General features: G+C 27.0%; 1 protein-coding gene across 2 annotated transcripts; it reads right to left on the reverse strand.

The window, feature by feature from the left end:
• Positions 1-9: 9 nt before the first annotated feature.
• LOC127277659 (DNA topoisomerase 2-binding protein 1) lies at positions 10-20,603 on the reverse strand. 2 transcript variants are annotated; one of them, XM_051298965.1, is made up of 25 exons: positions 20,303-20,603; positions 19,494-19,632; positions 17,565-17,704; positions 17,296-17,428; positions 17,012-17,119; positions 16,678-16,887; positions 16,341-16,551; positions 15,908-16,134; positions 15,608-15,777; positions 15,330-15,465; positions 15,123-15,246; positions 14,877-15,053; positions 14,597-14,781; positions 14,177-14,343; positions 13,856-14,061; positions 13,601-13,686; positions 13,104-13,340; positions 12,418-12,474; positions 11,825-11,961; positions 11,471-11,595; positions 5,690-5,760; positions 5,207-5,314; positions 4,883-5,083; positions 1,100-1,332; positions 10-321 (listed from the first exon to the last, which is right to left on the reverse strand). In XM_051298965.1, exons 2-25 carry the CDS (start codon positions 19,605-19,607, stop codon positions 99-101), a joined length of 3,786 nt encoding a protein of 1,261 aa, XP_051154922.1. In that variant the 5' UTR covers positions 19,608-19,632; positions 20,303-20,603; the 3' UTR covers positions 10-98. The 2 variants fall into 2 exon arrangements, with proteins under 2 accessions (XP_051154922.1, XP_051154921.1); XM_051298964.1 differs by having other exon boundaries at positions 17,296-17,431.
• Positions 20,604-20,731: the final 128 nt, after the last annotated feature.

The raw sequence follows: 20,731 nt of genomic DNA on the forward strand, positions 1-20,731 counted from the left end.
AATACAATGACAAACAACAGATGATTTTTTTTTGTATATATATACACACACAAAGCAATAGAAACTCACTGGTTTAGTGATTATTGTTCAAAACTAATTCACTTTGAAAAAAGTGCTAAATACTTTTTAAATTCTGGCAGCACATTTTCTCGGGGATTTAGTGATGATTCTGATGTCAAAATATTGTGTAGATATTGTGGATGAAAGCACAAAATTCCTTTACTTGCCATTGTCGCCCAATCGACTATTTGATCCTTTTGCTTCAATTGAATAAAACAATGAGTGATTTTTTTCTCCGATGACGTTTGATCGTTTGATGAACTAAGGATAAAGAAATTTAATTAAAAATAAATAAATGTAATAATTAATAAGCAAAAAAAAAAATAAATATTTTTTATAAATACATTTTTTTAGTCAGTTACTTTTTTAAGTAAATTAATTTCTACTGTTGGATTAAATAATTTGATTATTTTTATTTTAAGTTAATAAGTAAATAATTAGGTTCAATCCCTTTATATTTCACCTAAATTCGTTGTGATCTATTTTTAAAAAAAATCTTTATTAAAAAAAAATTCCTAAACAAAGTTAAATACTTTCGTCATATTTTAAATTGAAGATAAATAATATTAAAAAATTATGAGTGAAATCTGAAATTTTTTCGAGGTTCGACCAAAAAAATTACAACTAGAAAAAATATTCAATAAAAATAAAAAAGTTTTCCTTTTTGATTACCTATTTTTATTTTTGTAATTAAGGGCATCCGGGAGAAAATAATGGTTTTGTAGATTTCTTCTCATTTGAAAAAAATAGAATATTTGAGGTTGTAATTTTTTGGAAATAATAGAGGAAGGTACTTCTCGGAATTTTGCATAATCTTGATAAATAATTATTGAAAAAAATGTTTAAACATTGTCAAAAAGGGGTTTCGTAAATTTCTTCTCATCTTTAAAGGATAAAAGTATTTCGAGTTGGCATTTGGAGGAATAATAGAGGAAGGGTCACTGAGTGGGGCTCTTCTCTATTTTTGCAATAATATTGTAATTTGCGGATTTTTCCCGGATGGCCTTAAGTGAGAAGAAAATTTTAGCTAAACTCAAACCTGGATTTTACGACACATCCATTTCCAGCGACAATAAGTCTTTCGAATGATTCTAATTTTTCTTCTTGAACCAAAAGTAATGCGACCATATCCTCAAATGCACCACCAGGTTCATTGGTTAATTTAATTCTCCAACGATAAGCAGCAGCGGCAATTGCAAATTCAATTTCAGTTGTCAATGAAGATAATAATATGTCACTGCAATTAGGATTTCCCCATTCGTATGCCTCTTCCTTGAGTGGAATAATCAATTATAAATTATCACATATAAATAATATTTTTCTAGACATTATATTGCAAAAAAATTAATTTTTCAAATAAATTACAAATTATACCACTTATTCCAAAATTATTATTCTTATTTTAAATGATACACAAAATTTGAAATTTACATTTTTATTTATTAATTAGGGGAGACTGGGGCAAACCGGCCAGGTGTTAGTTTCTCAGAATTGGTCAAACTTTAAAATATGTCAATTATAAATTTGAAAAGACTATATGGGGCATTCTATGGGAAATTTTCATTGAAAATTTTTTTTTGTCCGAAACATTTTTTTTTGAAATCTATATGAAAAATAAAGAAATACGTATTTTTTTATTTTTTTATTTGATGAAAATGAAGGAAGTTATTATTTTTTGAAATTTAACGTCAACGAAGAAAGTGTGTTTTTGGAACATTTTTTAATCTATTGTACTAATAATTTAAAAATTATGCTATATATGAAATTTGTTCATTTTTTCTCAAATTTTTCAAATATGTGCTCAAAAATAACGTACCTATAACAGAAGCAACAAAAAAGTTGAAATTAAACTTATAAAGTGAGTTTTCTCAAAGATGGACACTTTCGATTTTTAATTTTTTTTTTTTGCATTACAATCTCTGATGATTGAAGAATTTTTTCCCCTATCTGCGAAAGTGGTATTTTTAGTTTTTAAATTACTATTTATAATTTTTTTAGTACGGCTCACAGAATTTAAGTATTTTTTCTACAAATATAACCTTTTTCCATTAACATTCATTTGTTTTTTTTTTAATTTTCATAAAAACATACTAAAAATCGTTGCGTCAGGCTTAAAAATTGTAAATAGTAATTTAAAAACTAAAAGTACCACTTTCGCAGATAGGGGAAAAAATTCTTCAGTCATCAGAGATTGTAATGCAAAAAAATAATTATAAATCGAAAGTGTCCATCTTTAAGAAAACTCACTTTATAAGTTTAATTTCAACTTTTTTGTTGCTTCTGTTATAGGTACGTTATTTTTGAGCACATATTTGAAAAATTTGAGAAAAAATCAACAAATTTCATATATAGCATAATTTTTAATTTCTTAGTATAATAGATTAAAAAATGTTCCAAAAACACACTTTCTTCGTTGACGTTAAATTTCAAAAAATCATAACTTCCTTCATTTTCATCAAATGAGGACACCAATGCAATAACCAGACGGACGCTCGGACCGGCCGCGCTAAAGCCAGTCAACGAATGAAAAAGTCGAAAAAATTAAAATTCAAAATTTTGATTTTTGAAATATACTACGTTGTAGAAAATAAAACGGCGCATCTTTTTTTCCTTTAACTTTTTTTTGTAGAATGAATAGTTTTGACAATAATTGCAAAAAACTAAATATTTTCAATCAACAAATTTTATTGAATTTTTAAACACAAATCGTTCCAGTTCCGACAAATATTAATGAATTTACTTCAACTTTGGTATATCCACGCATTTAGGTCTAGAGAAGACGATAGCATGATGAAAAAGTTAAAAACCATAAATTATTTAATTATTTATTAATTTAAATAATAACTTACCTGTACTCTCGTTTTCCTATCTTCGCCGACAAAAAGTCTGTGGGGAACTTTTTCGTTGAAAAAACTTCCAGTGAGACATTTGTTCCTCACATATCGAAGAAGTTTTGTGGAAAAATCCAGATCGATTTATTCAAAACTGACGAAGATACACAATTTTTAATGAAAAACACGCAACGCTAATCAAAATAACTCCGCTATCCACGATCCAACACTGCCAGACGGCATTGTCGATAAGGTCGATGTTCAGCAATATAAACACACAAATCAGCCAAAGCGTTGCGTGTTTTTCATTAAAAATTGTGTATCTTCGTCAGTTTTGAATAAATCGATCTGAATTTTTCCACAAAACTTCTTCGATATGTGAGGAACAAATGTCTCACTGGAAGTTTTTTCAACGAAAAAGTTCCCCACAGACTTTTTGTCGGCGAAGATAGGAAAACGAGAGTACAGGTAAGTTATTATTTAAATTAATAAATAATTAAATAATTTATGGTTTTTAACTTTTTCATCATGCTATCGTCTTCTCTAGACCTAAATGCGTGGATATACCAAAGTTGAAGTAAATTCATTAATATTTGTCGGAACTGGAACGATTTGTGTTTAAAAATTCAATAAAATTTGTTGATTGAAAATATTTAGTTTTTTGCAATTATTGTCAAAACTATTCATTCTACAAAAAAAAGTTAAAGGAAAAAAAGATGCGCCGTTTTATTTTCTACAACGTAGTATATTTCAAAAATCAAAATTTTGAATTTTAATTTTTTCGACTTTTTCATTCGTTGACTGGCTTTAGCGCGGCCGGTCCGAGCGTCCGTCTGGTTATTGCATTGGTGTCCTCAAATAAAAAAATAAAAAAATACGTATTTCCTTATTTTTCATATAGATTCCGAAAAAAAATGTTTCCGACAAAAAAAAATTTTCAATGAAAATTTCCCATAGAATGCCCCATATTAAGAATAACTTATTTCTTCAGTTTGACATTTTTTAATTGTGTTTATGCAATTTTATAAACAAAAGTTTGTTTTTTCGCTTCCACTAAAAAATTTTTACGGATCTGTTCATAAGCAATTTGTGAGAAAATCGTGTAATATTTATTAAAATTGTTTTTTTAGGTTTAAAAGGTGCATGCCTCAGTTAAATTTATCGGTATATTATTTAATGATTTTACGAAGCATTTTTTTTTATACAAATCTTAATTGTCAAAATGGGCCTGTGGGGCAAACCGGCTTATGTCTGTTTCCCTTGCAACAAAAATTCACGAAGATTACCTATCGGCTAGAAAACTTTGTGCACGCTTTCGTGAATCTTTGTCCATTTTACGGAGATTTACGAAGTTTTACAAAGTTCACCGACAGACGTTTCTTCGTGAACAACAGCAATTAGTTGAAAATATTTGTTTTATAATAAATAAGATGTTTCTTTAATTGAAATTTAATCCTATCTTATTATTTTCCTTATTGGAAACATTGTTTATTGATTTTTTTATATTTAGTGACGTTTTCCTTACAATTATTTCTCTAAATAAACAAAAATAAATTAACTGGCCGGTTTACCTCAGGGATGGGGCAAACCGGCCAGTTTGCAAATTTTTTTAAAATTGATGCAGCAGCTAAACAATACATTTCAAGGTACATGTGTCTCTAGGAAAAAGTTGCGCAATTAGATGACCTTTCCAACAAGTTATTATAAAAGGTTTTTCATTAGTTTCTTTAGTTACTAGAGCCTTACAACTGTTAACATGGTCGGTTTGCCCCAATCTCTCCTATTAATAAATTATTAAAATAATAAAATTTTTAAAATATGAATGAAACAAAGAAAGAATTAAAAAAAGGAAACTTAAGCAAGTCAAGAAAATTTTTTATCAAAATTGTATTTGTAAAATTTATAATAATATTTATTTATTATTAATAAATTATTATTATTATTAAATTAATTTAAAAAAAAATTAATGAAGAAAGAAAAAAACAACTTACGTCAAGGAATTTGTTGGCAATCTCACTATCTTTAATATAATTTGGATGTAATATCCATTTTCCAGATGCAATGCTACCGAGAACTTTTTCATTTCTTGCAGGTTTGAAGCTGAGTAAATGCGTTGCGGTAGAATCGAAAGTTAATTCCGTCGACACTTCACCACCAAGTTCAATAATTACTTTTTCATATGGCGGTTTGTCCTAGAATTATTTAGTTTATACATTATTTTCTTTTTTTTAAATTCAAAGAATCGGTAAATTAAAAAAATTTTATTTATTGAAAAATTAATTTATTGATAAAACAAAATAGAAATTTCCACTAACTTTTAATCCTGAGAGCATAAATTTTCGTTTCGGTACTTCTGGAGTTGGTGTTCTTGCTGTTGTAGCTGCCATTGGAACTGTAGATCCTGTTAATTCTTCATTTGCGGGCTAAAATAATGATGAATTAAATTAAGAGGAGGGTAAGGTATTAAAATTTTTTTTTTGCGCTTTTTTTAAATGAATGCATATAATCTCAAGAATATTGTGTCAAAATTTCAGGTCAATCGGAAAAAAACCTTAAAAATTCGTTTTTTTTTAACAATTATTAGTAATTTGTATATTTTTAAATTTATAATTTTTTCCAATACACCATTTAAAAGATCATTTCCTGAGCCATAAAAAATGGCTATTGACAAATTTTTACAATTATATTTTAATGTTTAAATATAATTAATAATAAATTAACCTTCTCCCCTCTTAAATGAAATTAAATTTAAATTGAAAACAAATCCCACTTGTGTATAAATGAAACGTGAAACTTACTTCCGTTGTTTCTTCATGTGCTATCGGATATTGCCAACCAACTGTAAATGGTTGTGTTTCTTTCTCCATGCCTAAAAATTCAATTTAATTTCAAAATGAAAAACTTTTGGGGCAGCTGCTCTCCCAATCGAAAAATTTCTATATTCAGTTAACTTCACTCATATAAAAAATCATGATAAATATTGAGTATGAAGTTAACTGAATATACATAGAAATTTTTCGATTGGAAGAGCAGCTGCCCCAAAAGTTTTTCAGTGTACCTTCACGAAAAAAAAATAATTGCAATGAATAAAGGCCAACGCACAATAGCTTCGCGAACGAGATGCATGAGATAGAAAAGAATACAAATATATTTCTGTCCGTTTCTAACTTATGTTTCACGTTCGCAAACGTCTTTCGCGAACCTACTCTGCTTAGGCCCTCTCCAGAAAGGCCTTTCTCCAATAGGAACCTAAACTTTTGCGTTGCGTGACTGACGCGTTGATTTTAGCATTGGTTGCCAATAGCAACCGACGCAATGCATACGCAACGCAAGAGTTTAGGCCCTCTCCAGAATGGAGCTAAACGCAACGCATCCCCATTTGCTTAGCATTGAGATGCGTCGCGTTTGCGTTGCGTTTAGCTCCATTCTGGAAAGGGCCTAAGCAAATGGGGATGCGTCGCGTTTGCGTTGCGTTTAACTCCATTCAGGCCTTTCTCCAATAGGATCCTAAGGCCCTTTCCAGAATGGAGCTAAACGCAACGCAAACGCGACGCATCTCAATGCTAAGCAAATGGGGATGCGTCGCGTTTGCGTTGCGTTTAGCTCCATTCTGGAGAGGGCCTTAGCATTGCGATGCGTCGCGTCTGCGTTGCGTTTCACTCCATTCTGGAGAGGGCCTTAAGGCCTAAGCAGAATAGATTCTTGAACGGGAACGCAATCGTAAACGGAAACGTAAGAATGTGTAAGAGAAGGATAGCAAATATCTTTATTCTTCTCTCACCCATTCTTACGTTTCCATTCACGATTGCGTTCCCGTTCAAGAATCTATTCTGCTTAGGCCTTTAGGCCTTAAGGGGTCATCCATAAATTAAGTAAGGTCTTTTGGTAGGGAGGGGGAGGGGGTAGAACATTTTTCGATGCTAACTTACATAGGTGGGAACCTGGTTAAACAAATTTCTTACGTAAGATATATTTTCGAATACTACTTGACAAATTTAATAAACGGAAATTTTCACGCTATGGAAAAAAATGAAAGCGCCACGAAGCGGCAGAATTATAGAAACTACCTAACATTGCCTTCTCAACCCTGAAAATTGATCTTTCTAAAGGCCTGAGCAGAATAGAAACGTAACCGGAATCGTAATCGCAAATGCAACCGGAAGAATGAGTTAGAGAAGGATAGATATATTATTTGTCCTTCTCTAACACATTCTACCGGTTGCGTTTACGATTACGATTCCGGTTACCTTTCTATTCTACTCAGGCCTTAAATGTGTCAACCTTTATGTCGATTGTGTCACCTCCGTGAAGTTAGCACTACAACCATAAAATATCCAAACTTTTTCTATTGAAATCGTTTGGTAATTGATTGGAAACCAATTTTTATCGTTTGGAAACAAAAAATTAAAAAGTTATGTTTCTGTGCTAAATTCACATTTGCATGCAAAATTGGTTATTTTGCAAAATTCTTTTTGCAATCGTTTGGAAATGTTTGGAAAGCAAGAATTTTCGCTTGGAGGTTATAATATTTAAGACGATAAAATAATTTCTAAAAAATTAATTATGCTGCTCGCAAGTATCTGCGCAAACACATCACGTTCCCAACCCTGCTATTCATGCATAAGTGTGGTCGCACCATAAGCTTTTGTGACTGTTAACTGATCTTTATTATGACTTCGTAATCGGGATCCCCCACATTACACAGGAAAAAAAAGTCTTACTCCGAGCATAGTCTAATTTTTAATTTTGATTAGAAAGTAGTTGATAACTAATATCAATCACAAATAATGGTCTAAAAATAAGCCGTTGAGGTCCTGATGAAAAACAAGATATTAATATGACAAATATTTAGTTCTATTAGATTCAAAACAAGCCTTTGTGGTCTTGGACTCAATACAAAATTTTATTCGCTAGAACAAAACTTATTTTTTCCTGTGAAGGAGGTTCTACAATAGATGCAAGACCAAGTCCAAGTGCAAATTTATTGTACTTGGATGCGCGCGCAACGTATTGCCAACTGTCGCTGAGGCGCAGTTGAAAATACTGGTGGGATTCAATTTTTAATTATAAATTAAATAAATTAAATATAATTGCTGCAACTGCTGGTTGCATTTAATTAAGTGAGGTAAGTAGTCTTAAAAAAATAAATATTATTTTGAAAATAAAAAAATTGTGGGTTATGTGTACATAACCTATATGCAGTTTTAAAACATTGAAAGTAATTTTACATTTTTCACAGCGTAATAAAATTGTAATTGTTTAATTATTAATTAATTGTGTTTTAAATATTATATATATATATATATATATATATATATTTATAATTTTTAGTTCGCATTTGTTAAGTATATTGACTGCGTTTCAACTGAGGTTCCATGGTATATTGACTCCGTACTTCATTTGAAAAGGACTTGAAAAAGGTAATAATATATTAATTTTATTTTTAATACCTAGAATTTGAAGTGTTTTAAAAATAATTAAATTTCAAAAGGTTTTAAAATGACATTTTTGGAATATTTGAATTACTGTATAAAAATAAATAATAGGTAACATTTAAATATTTATTTCTAAAAGTAATATATGCAAATTTCAAATGAGTTTATTATTTAAAATTCTGAAAAAATTAGGTTTTTCAAGAATCACACTTTTTTGCAGATAATTGTATTTTTGAAAATTTAAAATTGAATGGTTTTTGTATAGTTTAAATTTTGTAAAATTATATTGAAAATAATTAAACTTTTTAAATAATTTTATTAACGACGGGTCTATTATAAGCTACTTTTTTTATTTGGCCCGCCACCCTACTTCTGTATATTTCGAGATGGGACAAAAATAATAAAAGTAGCATATTTGTCCCGTCAAAAAATTTAAAGACGGGACAGTTAATAACAACACATTAAATGCATTTGTGTACACACCTTCTGAATGTCTTTATTAGCAGAAGTTTGAAATTAAAATCTATTTTGTAAAAGACTTAAAACATTTTTTAATTTTATTATTTTACGCCAGTTTTGAAAAGTATATAATAAATGAGGTTGAAACGTAGTCAATATATTTAACAAATGCGAACTAAAAATTATAAATACATATATATATACATATATATATATATATATATATATATATATATATATATATATATATAATATTTAAAACACAATTAATTAATAATTAAACAATTACAATTTTATTACGCTGTGAAAAATGTAAAATTACTTTCAATGTTTTAAAACTGCATATAGGTTATGTACACATAACCCACAATTTTTTTATTTTCAAAATAATATTTATTTTTTTAAGATTACTTACCTCACTTAATTAAATGCAACCAGCAGTTGCAGCAATTATATTTAATTTATTTAATTTATAATTAAAAATTGAATCCCACCAGTATTTTCAACTACGCCTCAGCGACAGTTGGCAATACGTTGCGCGCACATCCAAGTACAATAAATTTGTACTTGGACTTGGTCTTGCATCTATTGTAGAACCTCCTTGAGAAGGAGAATTGTATGACAAAATGAAACCCATTTACAAATCTTACAAAGGTCGAGAAACACTGATTTTGCCACCAGGAGTTTGAAGTGACATAATCGCCGACGAATTTTGTAAGCAGCACAGATAACCTTGTGCATATTCATTCAAGAAAGCTACTGTGGCAAGAAATTTAGATAAAAAGCATTTATTACTATAATCGGAACGTGCAAAAGCAAATCATGCAATGCGAGTTTTTATGCGTACGCCGAAGAAGAACCTGTTCCTGGCGGATGCCTTGTTTTAAAAGTAAATACTAAAGACACAACTCAATGTCATCACGAATCGATACAGCGTCAACTCCGCAATCTTAAGCGTCAAGTTTCAGGAGAACAAGTTGTAGCGAAAGGAGCGTCAAATATAGTTCGCGAACTGACAGTCAATGAAGGTCATAGAGGGGACATAAATAGGACAAATGTTAATAATTTACCAGTTTTGAGAAAATTGAGGCAGGAAACTCGCGACAAGGATCTAGGGGTAACGACTTCTGATGGCAAAGATGTAAGTATTTATATCCAAAAATGTTTCTTTGCATTGCGGAATCAAATTACTGTTCGTCCGGCAAACACATTTCTGCGATTAGATGTTGCACATTTGATAACGATGATGATCTCCAGAGCAAAGTGTTTTCGAAAAAATAAGCCAGCTGTAAAAGACTTTTATTTAAGAGGAGTTATGCATTAATGGTTTCATGCGACAATTTTGCAAGATTTGAAGAAATTCTGAAATTGCTACTTATTGTCTCATTGCATGAGTATGATGGCAATGTGTTCGGATCAGATAAAAGCACTCCAGCTCAAAGCGCAAGATTGAAACTACAGAATTTCATTGCAACCGAAGAACACAATATTATGAATATTTTGCCCGACGAAGAAAGAGACGACTGTAAAACATTTTTACTAAAAACTGAGTTAAAAAACAAAGGCGATTTATTGAGGGAAGATGAGGTCGATGGTATGATGCGACAGTATGAGTATTTTTTAAATCAACACGGTAAAGCTGAAAAAGAACTTAATGATTGGATAGAAGGCTTGCAAAATTCTGCGAAAATTAATATCAATGTCAAAGGCACATTTCCAAATGGTTACCGAAATATTGGATTCTATAAAGGATTACTAAAATTAGCAAAAGAATTTCTTGTGTGGACTGGGGTTATGACTTCTTCGTTTCTCAAAGCAAAATCATTCGCACTATCAGTTCGCCTGTCGAAGGCGAATTCAATGAATTAAAAAATAGAATTCTTTGGAACTATCATTCAAGAATGAAAATTCATAAATTTGTTATCGTTCATCATCGAGCATTGCAAGCTTCAGCGATGATTGCCTCAACTCGGATATTAAACAAATGCACCAAAGAACAATTCGAACGCCAAAAAAGAAAAGCAGATGCAAAACTTGGTCAATTTCAAAATAAACCGTTCTCGCTCAAAAAGCAGCCTAAGTCGATTTTCGAGCCCTTTTTTCGATTTTAGCTATTTAAAAAAACGCTTATTTTTCGGATAAAATATTTTTATTATATTAGATATCCCAAAGTTATTTCTCATGCGATTCAACATTTCGAAGAATTTGATTTGGACACAATATTTATTGTCACAAATGCACCAGGCCGCAGTGCGTACAACTAAGCGGAAAGGACGATGGCTCCTCTTAGTAGTGCTCCTCTTATAAGTACTAGAGATGTGTTAATATTACTAAGTTAAAATATAAAATAATATTGTTTTTACCAAAGTGAAACTTTTGTTAAATATATTTTACATAAATGTTTAAAAAAATATATTTTAATAAATACAGAATTAACTAAACACCAAACATTAAGTAATATTTCAAATCAACATTCAATTAAACATATTTTTGCAATGTTTTTAAAATTTTAAATATAAATTCCCGTAAAAAAATATATGAGAAGAAAATTACGTAAGATAGGGGGGGGTCAAAAACTTACGGAGCCTTACAGACGTGGGTACATGGGTCAAAATTTAAGAAAAATGCCTTACGTAATTTATGGACGACCCCTAATAAAAATTTTTAAATTCAAAATAATCTCACATTTGTCTGTTTCCGGTTCGAATTGATATTTTTTCTCACTATCCACACTCATTGAGAATCTTTTCTTGTCACTACCAGACGAGCTCGTTGATGCTCGCAAAGCTTTATCAAACTTTTGTATTTGCCTACGATTATATATTTTTTAAATCAATTAAATTATTGGTATTCAATTTTTTGTTTAAATTATTAACAAGATTACAATTACAAAATTAACTCTTTAAATTATATTGCAAATCTAATTGATTAATTCCAATTAAAAATAATTTAATTTAAAAATAAGACTAAAAGAATAATAAAGAAGTTAAAAAAAATAAATTTCATTTAATAAAATAAGAATTAAAAAGAAATACTTACAGATCAACTAAATTGGCCTTCGCGGGACTATTTTCATCAGCATAGGACAATTTTCTATTCGTTCGATCCTCGGCTTGAAAAACTTTATCATTTTCCGTTGAATTACTATTATTTAACGATGTGTTTCCACTAGATTCCTGTATTAAAAAAAAAAACAAATTTCGCATAACTTAATAGGTTTATATATGAAATTTTTAATACCGTCTGGATATTTACGATTTGAAATTAATAAAAATCATTAAAAAAAATTAGAATTAAATTAACAGAAAGTCAAAAAATACTACCAAAGAAATAATAAATATAAATATAATAAAGTAACAAAAATTATTATTTTATAGAAACGAATTAAAAAACGAATAAACAAATAAACGAATGAAAATAATAAATAATCAAATTTGTACAGTTAAAAAAAATGTAAAATTTCAAAATTCAACATTTAATATCAATTTAATATTATCAAATATTTTTTTAATTTAACTAATAATTCGAAAACTATTTTTAAAAATTATTAAAATTATCATCTACCTATATATTATTTCTTTTTTTTATATTTAAAACTAGGTAATTTTTAAAAATTCGAAAAATATTCGTACCCCATCCAATGGTCCTTTTAATTTCTCCCAAAGTTGACGTTTAAGATCTGAAAATGGCTAAATAAGAAAATAACTGATCAGTCATAATTATGACACATTATATATGTGAAAATAATTCATTTCTCAATTGAGGGTGTCTAACAAATCAAAAATATATTTGTGTGGGTATTTTTTATTTTCATGAAATTTTCATGATTTCTATTTCTACTTCTTTAACAGATTGATTTTTTTTTCTTTAAAAATTTTGTAATTTAGAAAAATAAAATTTTGATCTTTTAAATTTGAAACTTATTTCGGTATGGAACTTTCTATTTGAAAAATTTCAACCTGAATTTAATAATTATAAAATCGGGAAATTTATAAATGACTGATTTTTAAATTCATGACAAAATATTTAATACTTTAATTTTTTTTCGAAACAAAAAAAATGTTCGACCAAATACCTAGATAAATAATTACATTTATATTAAATTACAATTCGTGCAAATGAAAGTTCGAAAAAATGAAGATTTTCCAAAATGGAAATTTTACTCTATTTCAATTAATTGACCAGAAATTTTGAGAAAATTATAAAAATTCCCTGTTCATTTTAATTCTCTGAATTATTCATGATTTTTCTGATCGTTAGACGTACTCTGTAAAATAAAAATAATTTTGTGTATAAAGTAAGAAAATAAAATAATTACAGTACTCGGAGCTCTTCTCTTTGTCGGGGGAGGATTATCAGTTTCTCTTAAATCAGGAAAATTATTAATCCACTTGACCCATCCTTTTCTTGTGTCCGGCGATGGATTGTCCTTGATAAATGCACCATAAGGTGTTTCCGGTGTATTGACATGAAACGGTGATTGCGGTGTTTTATTCATAATTCCACTGAGTCGTTTATTTACAAGTGGCGTTTGCATTCCCGGCGTTTCTTGTTGCTGAAAAGAAAAAAAATATATTCAATTCTATTTTTTTTTCTCAAAATCGTGATTTTTTAAAATTTTATTCTCAAAATTCCTAAATATTTATTTGACTTTTGCGAATTTTTTCTTTTTTTTTTGACTGAAAAAATGTTTAATTATACAAATTTTCGGTATTAAACGTTTAATTTATAATTCAATGATAATAATAATGTCTAATTAATAAAAATAAAATAAAAAATTATTTTTTTAATATAAAAATAATAGAAATTATTTACTTGAATAGCTGCCAATCGAATTGGTGTAAATGCTTTCGATGGAGTTTGTGTAGGAGGTTTCATTCCAATGTTTTGTGATTCGGGTACTGTGAAAATAAAAATTTATTTTTTTAATATATGAAAGGATTTGATTATTTTTGCATTTAATTATCTATATTGAGAACAGATTTGCCTCATTTATTATTTAGCTTAAATAATAAATTTTATATTTCTAATTTATATTTTATTAAATAAATAAATTACAATTAACATTACTTTTTGTTATTCCCACGAGATATGGCGTTTCGTTAATGAACGATGATTTATTAGCACATTCCATAAGCCATTCGGCAGAAACTGCTGGCAAATTCCATTTGACAGCCGCTGAATATTTGGAACCTTCTGGCAAAGGACAAATCAAATGAGTGTTTGCTAATGTTTTTTTCACCAAATTTGTTCTCCTTGCAAATGTGTCTTGATGTCTGTAATAAATATTTTACTTGTAAAGATTAAATAAATAAAAAAAAGTTAAGTAATTATTTCAGACTAATGAAAAAACAAAAAAAGTGGAATAATTAAAATGACAATGAAAATTACAATGCTCCTAAACTTTCAGCCAACTGTTGAAGAAATTGTCTCTCTTGTCCGGAATAAGTGCTTATTGCTATAACACAATCTTGCAAGGGTTTCACGTCTTCTTTTATAACAATTGGACGATGATAATATAGCAATGGAACCAATTCATCTCTGTCGACACAGTCATCCTGGAAAATTACAATTTTTTAAAACACATTAAATTAAAAAAAAAAAAACAACATCTACGCATCTAGATAAAAATAATCAAAATTTCGAAAGTATCAATAAATTTAAATATTAGAGAGAAATAACCAAGACAAAAAGAAATTTAATTAAATTCAAATAAAAAAATTTATAATTTTAATGAATAAAAAAAACAAAATGCAAATATTAATAATTTTCTTTTTTTATTAATTTATAAAAAAAAGAAGAAATACTCACAATGAACATGTCGGTGACAATTTCGTTGACGGAACCACGAAAAATACCGCCACAAAATGGAACAACACCAAAATCAGGTATTCCAGGATAAGATCGAGAAACAATTTCACCGCCCATTGCACGAATACGCATTTCCAAATGATGATATTCCTCGCGTTGAAAACCAGACAAGATAAAATTTTGCCCTGAAAAATTTTAATGGTTTTTTAAATATGAAAAAAAAAATAAAAAATTATTCTTGTTTATTAATAATTATTATTACGAGATATTTCATAAATACCTTCAAATACTTTTCCAACAATTGTGTCAGTTTGACTCAATGGAACTGACGATTCACTGTCTCGTGTTTTATATCTAAACGACGTCGACTGCGATGTTGTATTTATACTTTTTGTTAATTTTTCATTGGAATTTTTACTACTTATTTGAAATATCTCAGCCGTTGATTTTGTAGGAGCTTAAATAATTAAAATGACAAAATAATAATAAATGTAACTAAAAAAAAATTAAAATGTAAAAATTTTACCTGTAGGTCTTCTAGAATATTCCGCAATTAAATCTGGTTCATCAAAAACTTCAGCTTCTTTTAAAGTATTGTCGTTGAATAATGGTGGAGGCGGTTTTTGTGGTCGTTTAAGCATCTCCATATTCTTTGTTAAAAAATGTTTAATAAAATTGTCAAAATATATTGAATATATAATTTTTTTGTTAAAATATATATATTTTTTTTTACCTTTTTGCTAAGCGGCGAAGGAGGTTCAGCAACTTTTTGCAATGTATTTTCAGTTTCTATTAAGAAACATTCTTCCGACGCAGGTTGCTTTAGTTTTATACTTTCTTCCAACCATTTAAAATTTACAATGTATGGTCTAAAAATATTTACAAAAATAATAAAATATTCACAATTTGACGTTTTGAAAAGAAAAGTAAGAAAAACAAAATTAAGATTTGTAATTTCTTTTTTTTAAATAAATTAATTTAAAAGAAAACGTAAATATTATGTAAATTTACCTCAGTCCGTCCGAATAAATTGTTTTGAGATCGTTTTTAGCTTTAATTACATCTCCGACCAATACGTGAGTTATATTGTCGGTAATATCATCCAATCTTGTCGCAGAACTTACGTTTATAATTTTATTCAATTTATCTTTATATTTTGATTGAAATCCAGTTAGAAAAATCTGAAAAAAATTAGAAAAAACAAAAAAAAATAATTAGTAAATGAATTTATTTAATTAGAAATTGAATAATTAAATCTTCTGACGAATTTTTTATAATTTTATATGGAATTTTATGGAAAATAATACTTACGTTACAACCATCGAGAAATGGTCCTAATTTTTTAACAGACACAAGAGTGATGCCATCGAGAAAAATCATGTACGATTCCTTATTTGTAAGAGTCTGATTTGGTAAAGTACTCGATGGTGTGCAAGTACTGTTTATTTTATTCATTGTACTTTGTGCCAATGATTCGTCAACAATTTGATTATCAAATGGAATTATACTTCCACAAGTGAAATCGAGTGTCGCGTTTGCTATTGTTAAAAAAAAAAAAAAAAAATTGGAACATTAAAAAAGAAAAAAGCAAAACAAAACTAGAAAAGTACGAATTTTAAAAAAAAAATAAAAACAAAAATTGTGATCAATTTTCACGTTTATAAAACGAAGAAAACAATTATTTTAATTCATTATAATCGATAAATTGAAGAAAAAAAATAGGATTTTTATTTTTGAAACTCACTTCTTTCTGGAGTGGAACATGCATTTGATGATGTCACCAAATAATCTTCAAAAGCAAGTGCATGACCGGCTTTAATACTATCAGTAATCCATGGATATCGTAAACATGCAATGTCCTTTTGCAAAGCAAATTGCAGCTTTTTTGTCATAGTACCTCTTTCTGAAGTTATGAGAATATTTGTTTGCGAGCCATCTAAATCTCCCGTGTACTCCTAACAGGTGGGTAAAAAAAAAAATTAAAATTAAATATTTAACTACAAAAAAAAATGTTAAAATTTTTTTTTTTAAATAAAAAAAGGGTGAAACAAAATATTAAAGTTTTCTATTTATATACTTACACCACCATTTGCATTCACAAGAGTCATAATTTCTTTCTTTTGATGCTTTTGTAAATCTGTCGAAGTAATAAATGTATTCAAAAAAACGGGACATTTATATCTGTCGAATTTTGAATCTGTTGCCTTGATAAATTTCGTCATATTCTCTTTCCAAATTGCACTAATCCAATCGATTGTCATGATTTTAATTGACTCTTTTTTTACCGCAGTCTAAAATTCGAATATTATTTTTTTATTCTCAATTACATGAAAAAGTGAAAATTTTACTAATGGAAAACAAATTAATTTTATTTATAAAAAAAAAAATAATAATAATAATAAAAGAGATATTTACCTCGTATTTTTGAGACATAATTCGATCGGTTACTAAATACATTACACTGCCTACTAATTGACGTGAATAAATTCCGCCCATAAATTCGACTTTTTCTTGAATCCAAAGCTGAACGACACGGTAAATTTAATTAATTAATAAAATCGAAACCTAATTTCTTTTTACATTAATAAAAAGAAATTATCATTACTATCAATCAATACTATACAAACAAAAAAATAGAAAATATCAAAAAGAAAAAAAAATGAAAGAAAAACAAATTTAAAAAAAATAAAAATATTCACCTTTTTCTCTACTGGAAATCCAGAGGCGCAAACAACGACATCTCTCATTGCAGTAACAAAAACAGGATTTGAACCTTCAGGAATTGGCTCGTTATTCATTAGGCAACAAAGTAAGCATCGAGGCCCAACAATTCTGCTAAAAAATTTGTTTTTAAAAAGGAAAAAAAATACATTAGACCTATTCTAAGAAAAAAAAAATGACAAAAAATATTTTACAAAAAAGCAAAAAAAAAGAAAATTCTCATCGAAAAGAGAATTTGAATATTTACGAGCATTTTGAAGATCTCAGTGTTTCAAAAAGTTTTCCTGAAAATTCCTCCATTATAAAAACATCCACTTTTTGTGGTTCCATATTTTGGCATTCCTTTTCAGTGATCCATATTGGATTTATATCAAATTCTTCACATTTCTAAAATATTATTTAAATTTATTATACAAGAAATTGAAAATAAATTCTAATTAATTTAATTAAGAAGAAAAAATTTTAAATATAAAAAAAATTAAAATAATAAAGAATTTTTTTAAATTTATTTTAAGAAATTTAAATGAATTGTATTGTTTGATTTATTTAAGTAATTTTACTTTTATTAAAATTTTATTAAAATTACAAAAATCAAAATATTTCGAAAAAATTTCTTTTTAAATTATTTTAAGTAGTTCATAATTTTTATATCAGTTCCATAAAAAAAAAGTTTTAGTAAATTCAAACATTTTAAGGTATATTAAAAAATTATTGATTTTTATTGAAATCAAAAACTTTTTAAATGCATGAATTATATAAATTAGGCTTTAAATTAAGGTAAAAAATTTTATTATTTTACGCGTAAAAAATATTAACTTTTTTTTAAATAAGGGTGTCTAACAACTGCTAGGAAAATAATTCCTTGACCTAAATTATTACACTAAAAAAAAATTTTATTTTGATCAAATAAAATTTATTTTGATACAATTAAATCCATTTACCTGTCTATTATCCACTAATTTCATATGTATTTGAACCAAATAAATAATGTTTTGTAAAAAATAAAATATTTAAGTGAAATAAATAAACTAATTGGCGACATATAAATATTCTCAACATTTAATTTAAAAGAATTTTTACGGCGTCAAATCTTAAATTATCAAATTTTTATTTAGTAAAATTATATAAAGCAGATTTTCTTGTACATCGAATTTCAAATTAATAAAATTTCAATTTAACGAAATTTATGTCAAGAAAAATTGCATAAAGAAAAATTTTTTTTAACAGAATTGTTATTTTAGTAAATTTTGATTTATCAAAATATTTATTTAACAAAATTGTCATTGAATAAATCCACAATTAACAGAATTTCTATTTAACAAAATTTTTAATTAACAAAGTTTTTATTAAAAAAAAATTTAATTCCAACTAATTCTTATTTAACAGAATTCTCATTTCAGAAAAATTCTATTTAGTTCTTTTTTTTTTTTTTGTCAATTTTTATAGACATAAATTTCGTTAAATTGAAATTATATTAATTTAAAATTTTTAAAAAGTATTTAAAAAAATGCTTTATAAGAGTTCTACTAAATAGAAATTCTTTTCAATCGAATTTTAGTTAAATTTAAATTTTGCATAATATAAAATTCACTTTATACAATTTTGCTAAATAGAAATTCGATAATTTAATATTCGACGCAGTAAAAATTTTTATAAGTTAAATGTGGGGTATTAGCATTAAATCATAAATTATTCGTATTAATGAATAATTTACTTTATTTGAAGTTGAATCGATAAAATAAAATTGTATCAAATAATTTTTATTTAATATTAAAAAACCAAATATTTCACTGAAAAAAAAATTAATTAATTGTTATCCAAGTTTAAAAAATCATTTATTAGATTCAATAAATAGTAGTAAATAGTTATTTACTTAATGAATATAAGATATATCACATGCTTAGTAATTGAGTGTGAAGGACAACTTTTTAATTTGCATTTGCTTTGGGAAAAAAGTAAAAAAAAATTTTTGAAACTAATAGTTACTTTAATTTATTTATAAAAAAAAATTCCAGAAAATTAAAGAAATTCCCTGACTTTTCCGTCTTCCCTGATTGTGTTAAACACCCTGTAAATAGTTGATCATAAATATTAGGAACTTCACGTAAATAAAATTTGAATTACGAAATAATTTAATAAAAAAATAAAATTATAATTAATTGTAAATAAAACTTACATTATATGCGAGCCACATGTCATCGGAACATTCTTTATCGCTATCATATTTACTTGGGATAACAAAATAAACGTTTAATCCCTCACCACCCAATGTACTCTCCTGAGTAGCCATGATTTTAATTTTATGTTTATTATATCTACAAATGTAATAAAAATTTGTTTTTTTTAAGAAACGAAAAATCATTTCAATTTTAAAAAATTGAAAACTTGTGTATAAATATAAATAATTATATTTAATATAAACATTTATCAACTAATTTCAAAAATTAAATAATTAAGTACTGTCATAAACTTTCGAAACACTTTAAAAAAAAAATACATTTTTTTATGCAAATTGTAATTTTTTTGATTAAAACAATTTTTTGCACCTTTTTTTAAACATTGATTTTCAAATGAAAAATTTGTATAGGAAAATAATTTTAGTATTTTTCACATAAAGAATGATTCCTTTTTTTAAAAAATCATTTGCAATTATATTAATTTCTCATAAAATTTAGTTATTCCATAAGATTTATGAAACTTTTGATAAAAAAAATAATTAACGAATTACAGTTATTAATGTAGGTAACATAAAAGTTAAGTATTCATTTTATCTTTTACAGAAAATATAATATAATAATAATAATATAATAATAATGTAAAACGTATTTAGAAGCTAAAAATTAAAAATTCGTATAATATTCAAATTGACAGTTGACATAACCTTCAATTGAAAAAAAAAGTTAGCAAAATTCCCTCAACAAAGTCTAGATATTAAATGATATCACTAAAAGAATTTATTTTATTTTATGTGTAATAAAAACTTACGTTCTTTCTTATTTTTCTTAATATAAAATATAAACTCCTATAAAATGTATATAAAAAGACTTAAAAATATGAAAGGTTATCCTGTGGCCTAAAGTTGACAGGTACACATTTCCTCAATGAGATCAAAAGCTTACATATTCACGAATGGTTTAAAATTGAATTTTATAGAATTTCGCAGTTTCAGTATTGTTGCATTTAATAACTAAATAGAAAAATAAAAAAGTACAACACAAAATGATAATAAAACTTTCCCGCCAGTTATGATTTTCGTATACACTTTAATGACCATAGAATATATTCAGAATATAGATTTCCTACTACTACTACTATATGAAGTACGTTATTTACCTATCATTGCACACAGTTTCCGTTTGTTTCTAAACTAGGATTGGATGAAAATTTTTGCCTGCGCGTGGCATAACCTTGGTA

This window comes from Leptopilina boulardi, unplaced genomic scaffold, assembly GCF_019393585.1.
Source record: "Leptopilina boulardi isolate dan_hultmark-lab unplaced genomic scaffold, ZJU_Lbou_2.1 LbouV2_172, whole genome shotgun sequence".
NCBI lineage: Eukaryota > Metazoa > Arthropoda > Insecta > Hymenoptera > Figitidae > Leptopilina > Leptopilina boulardi.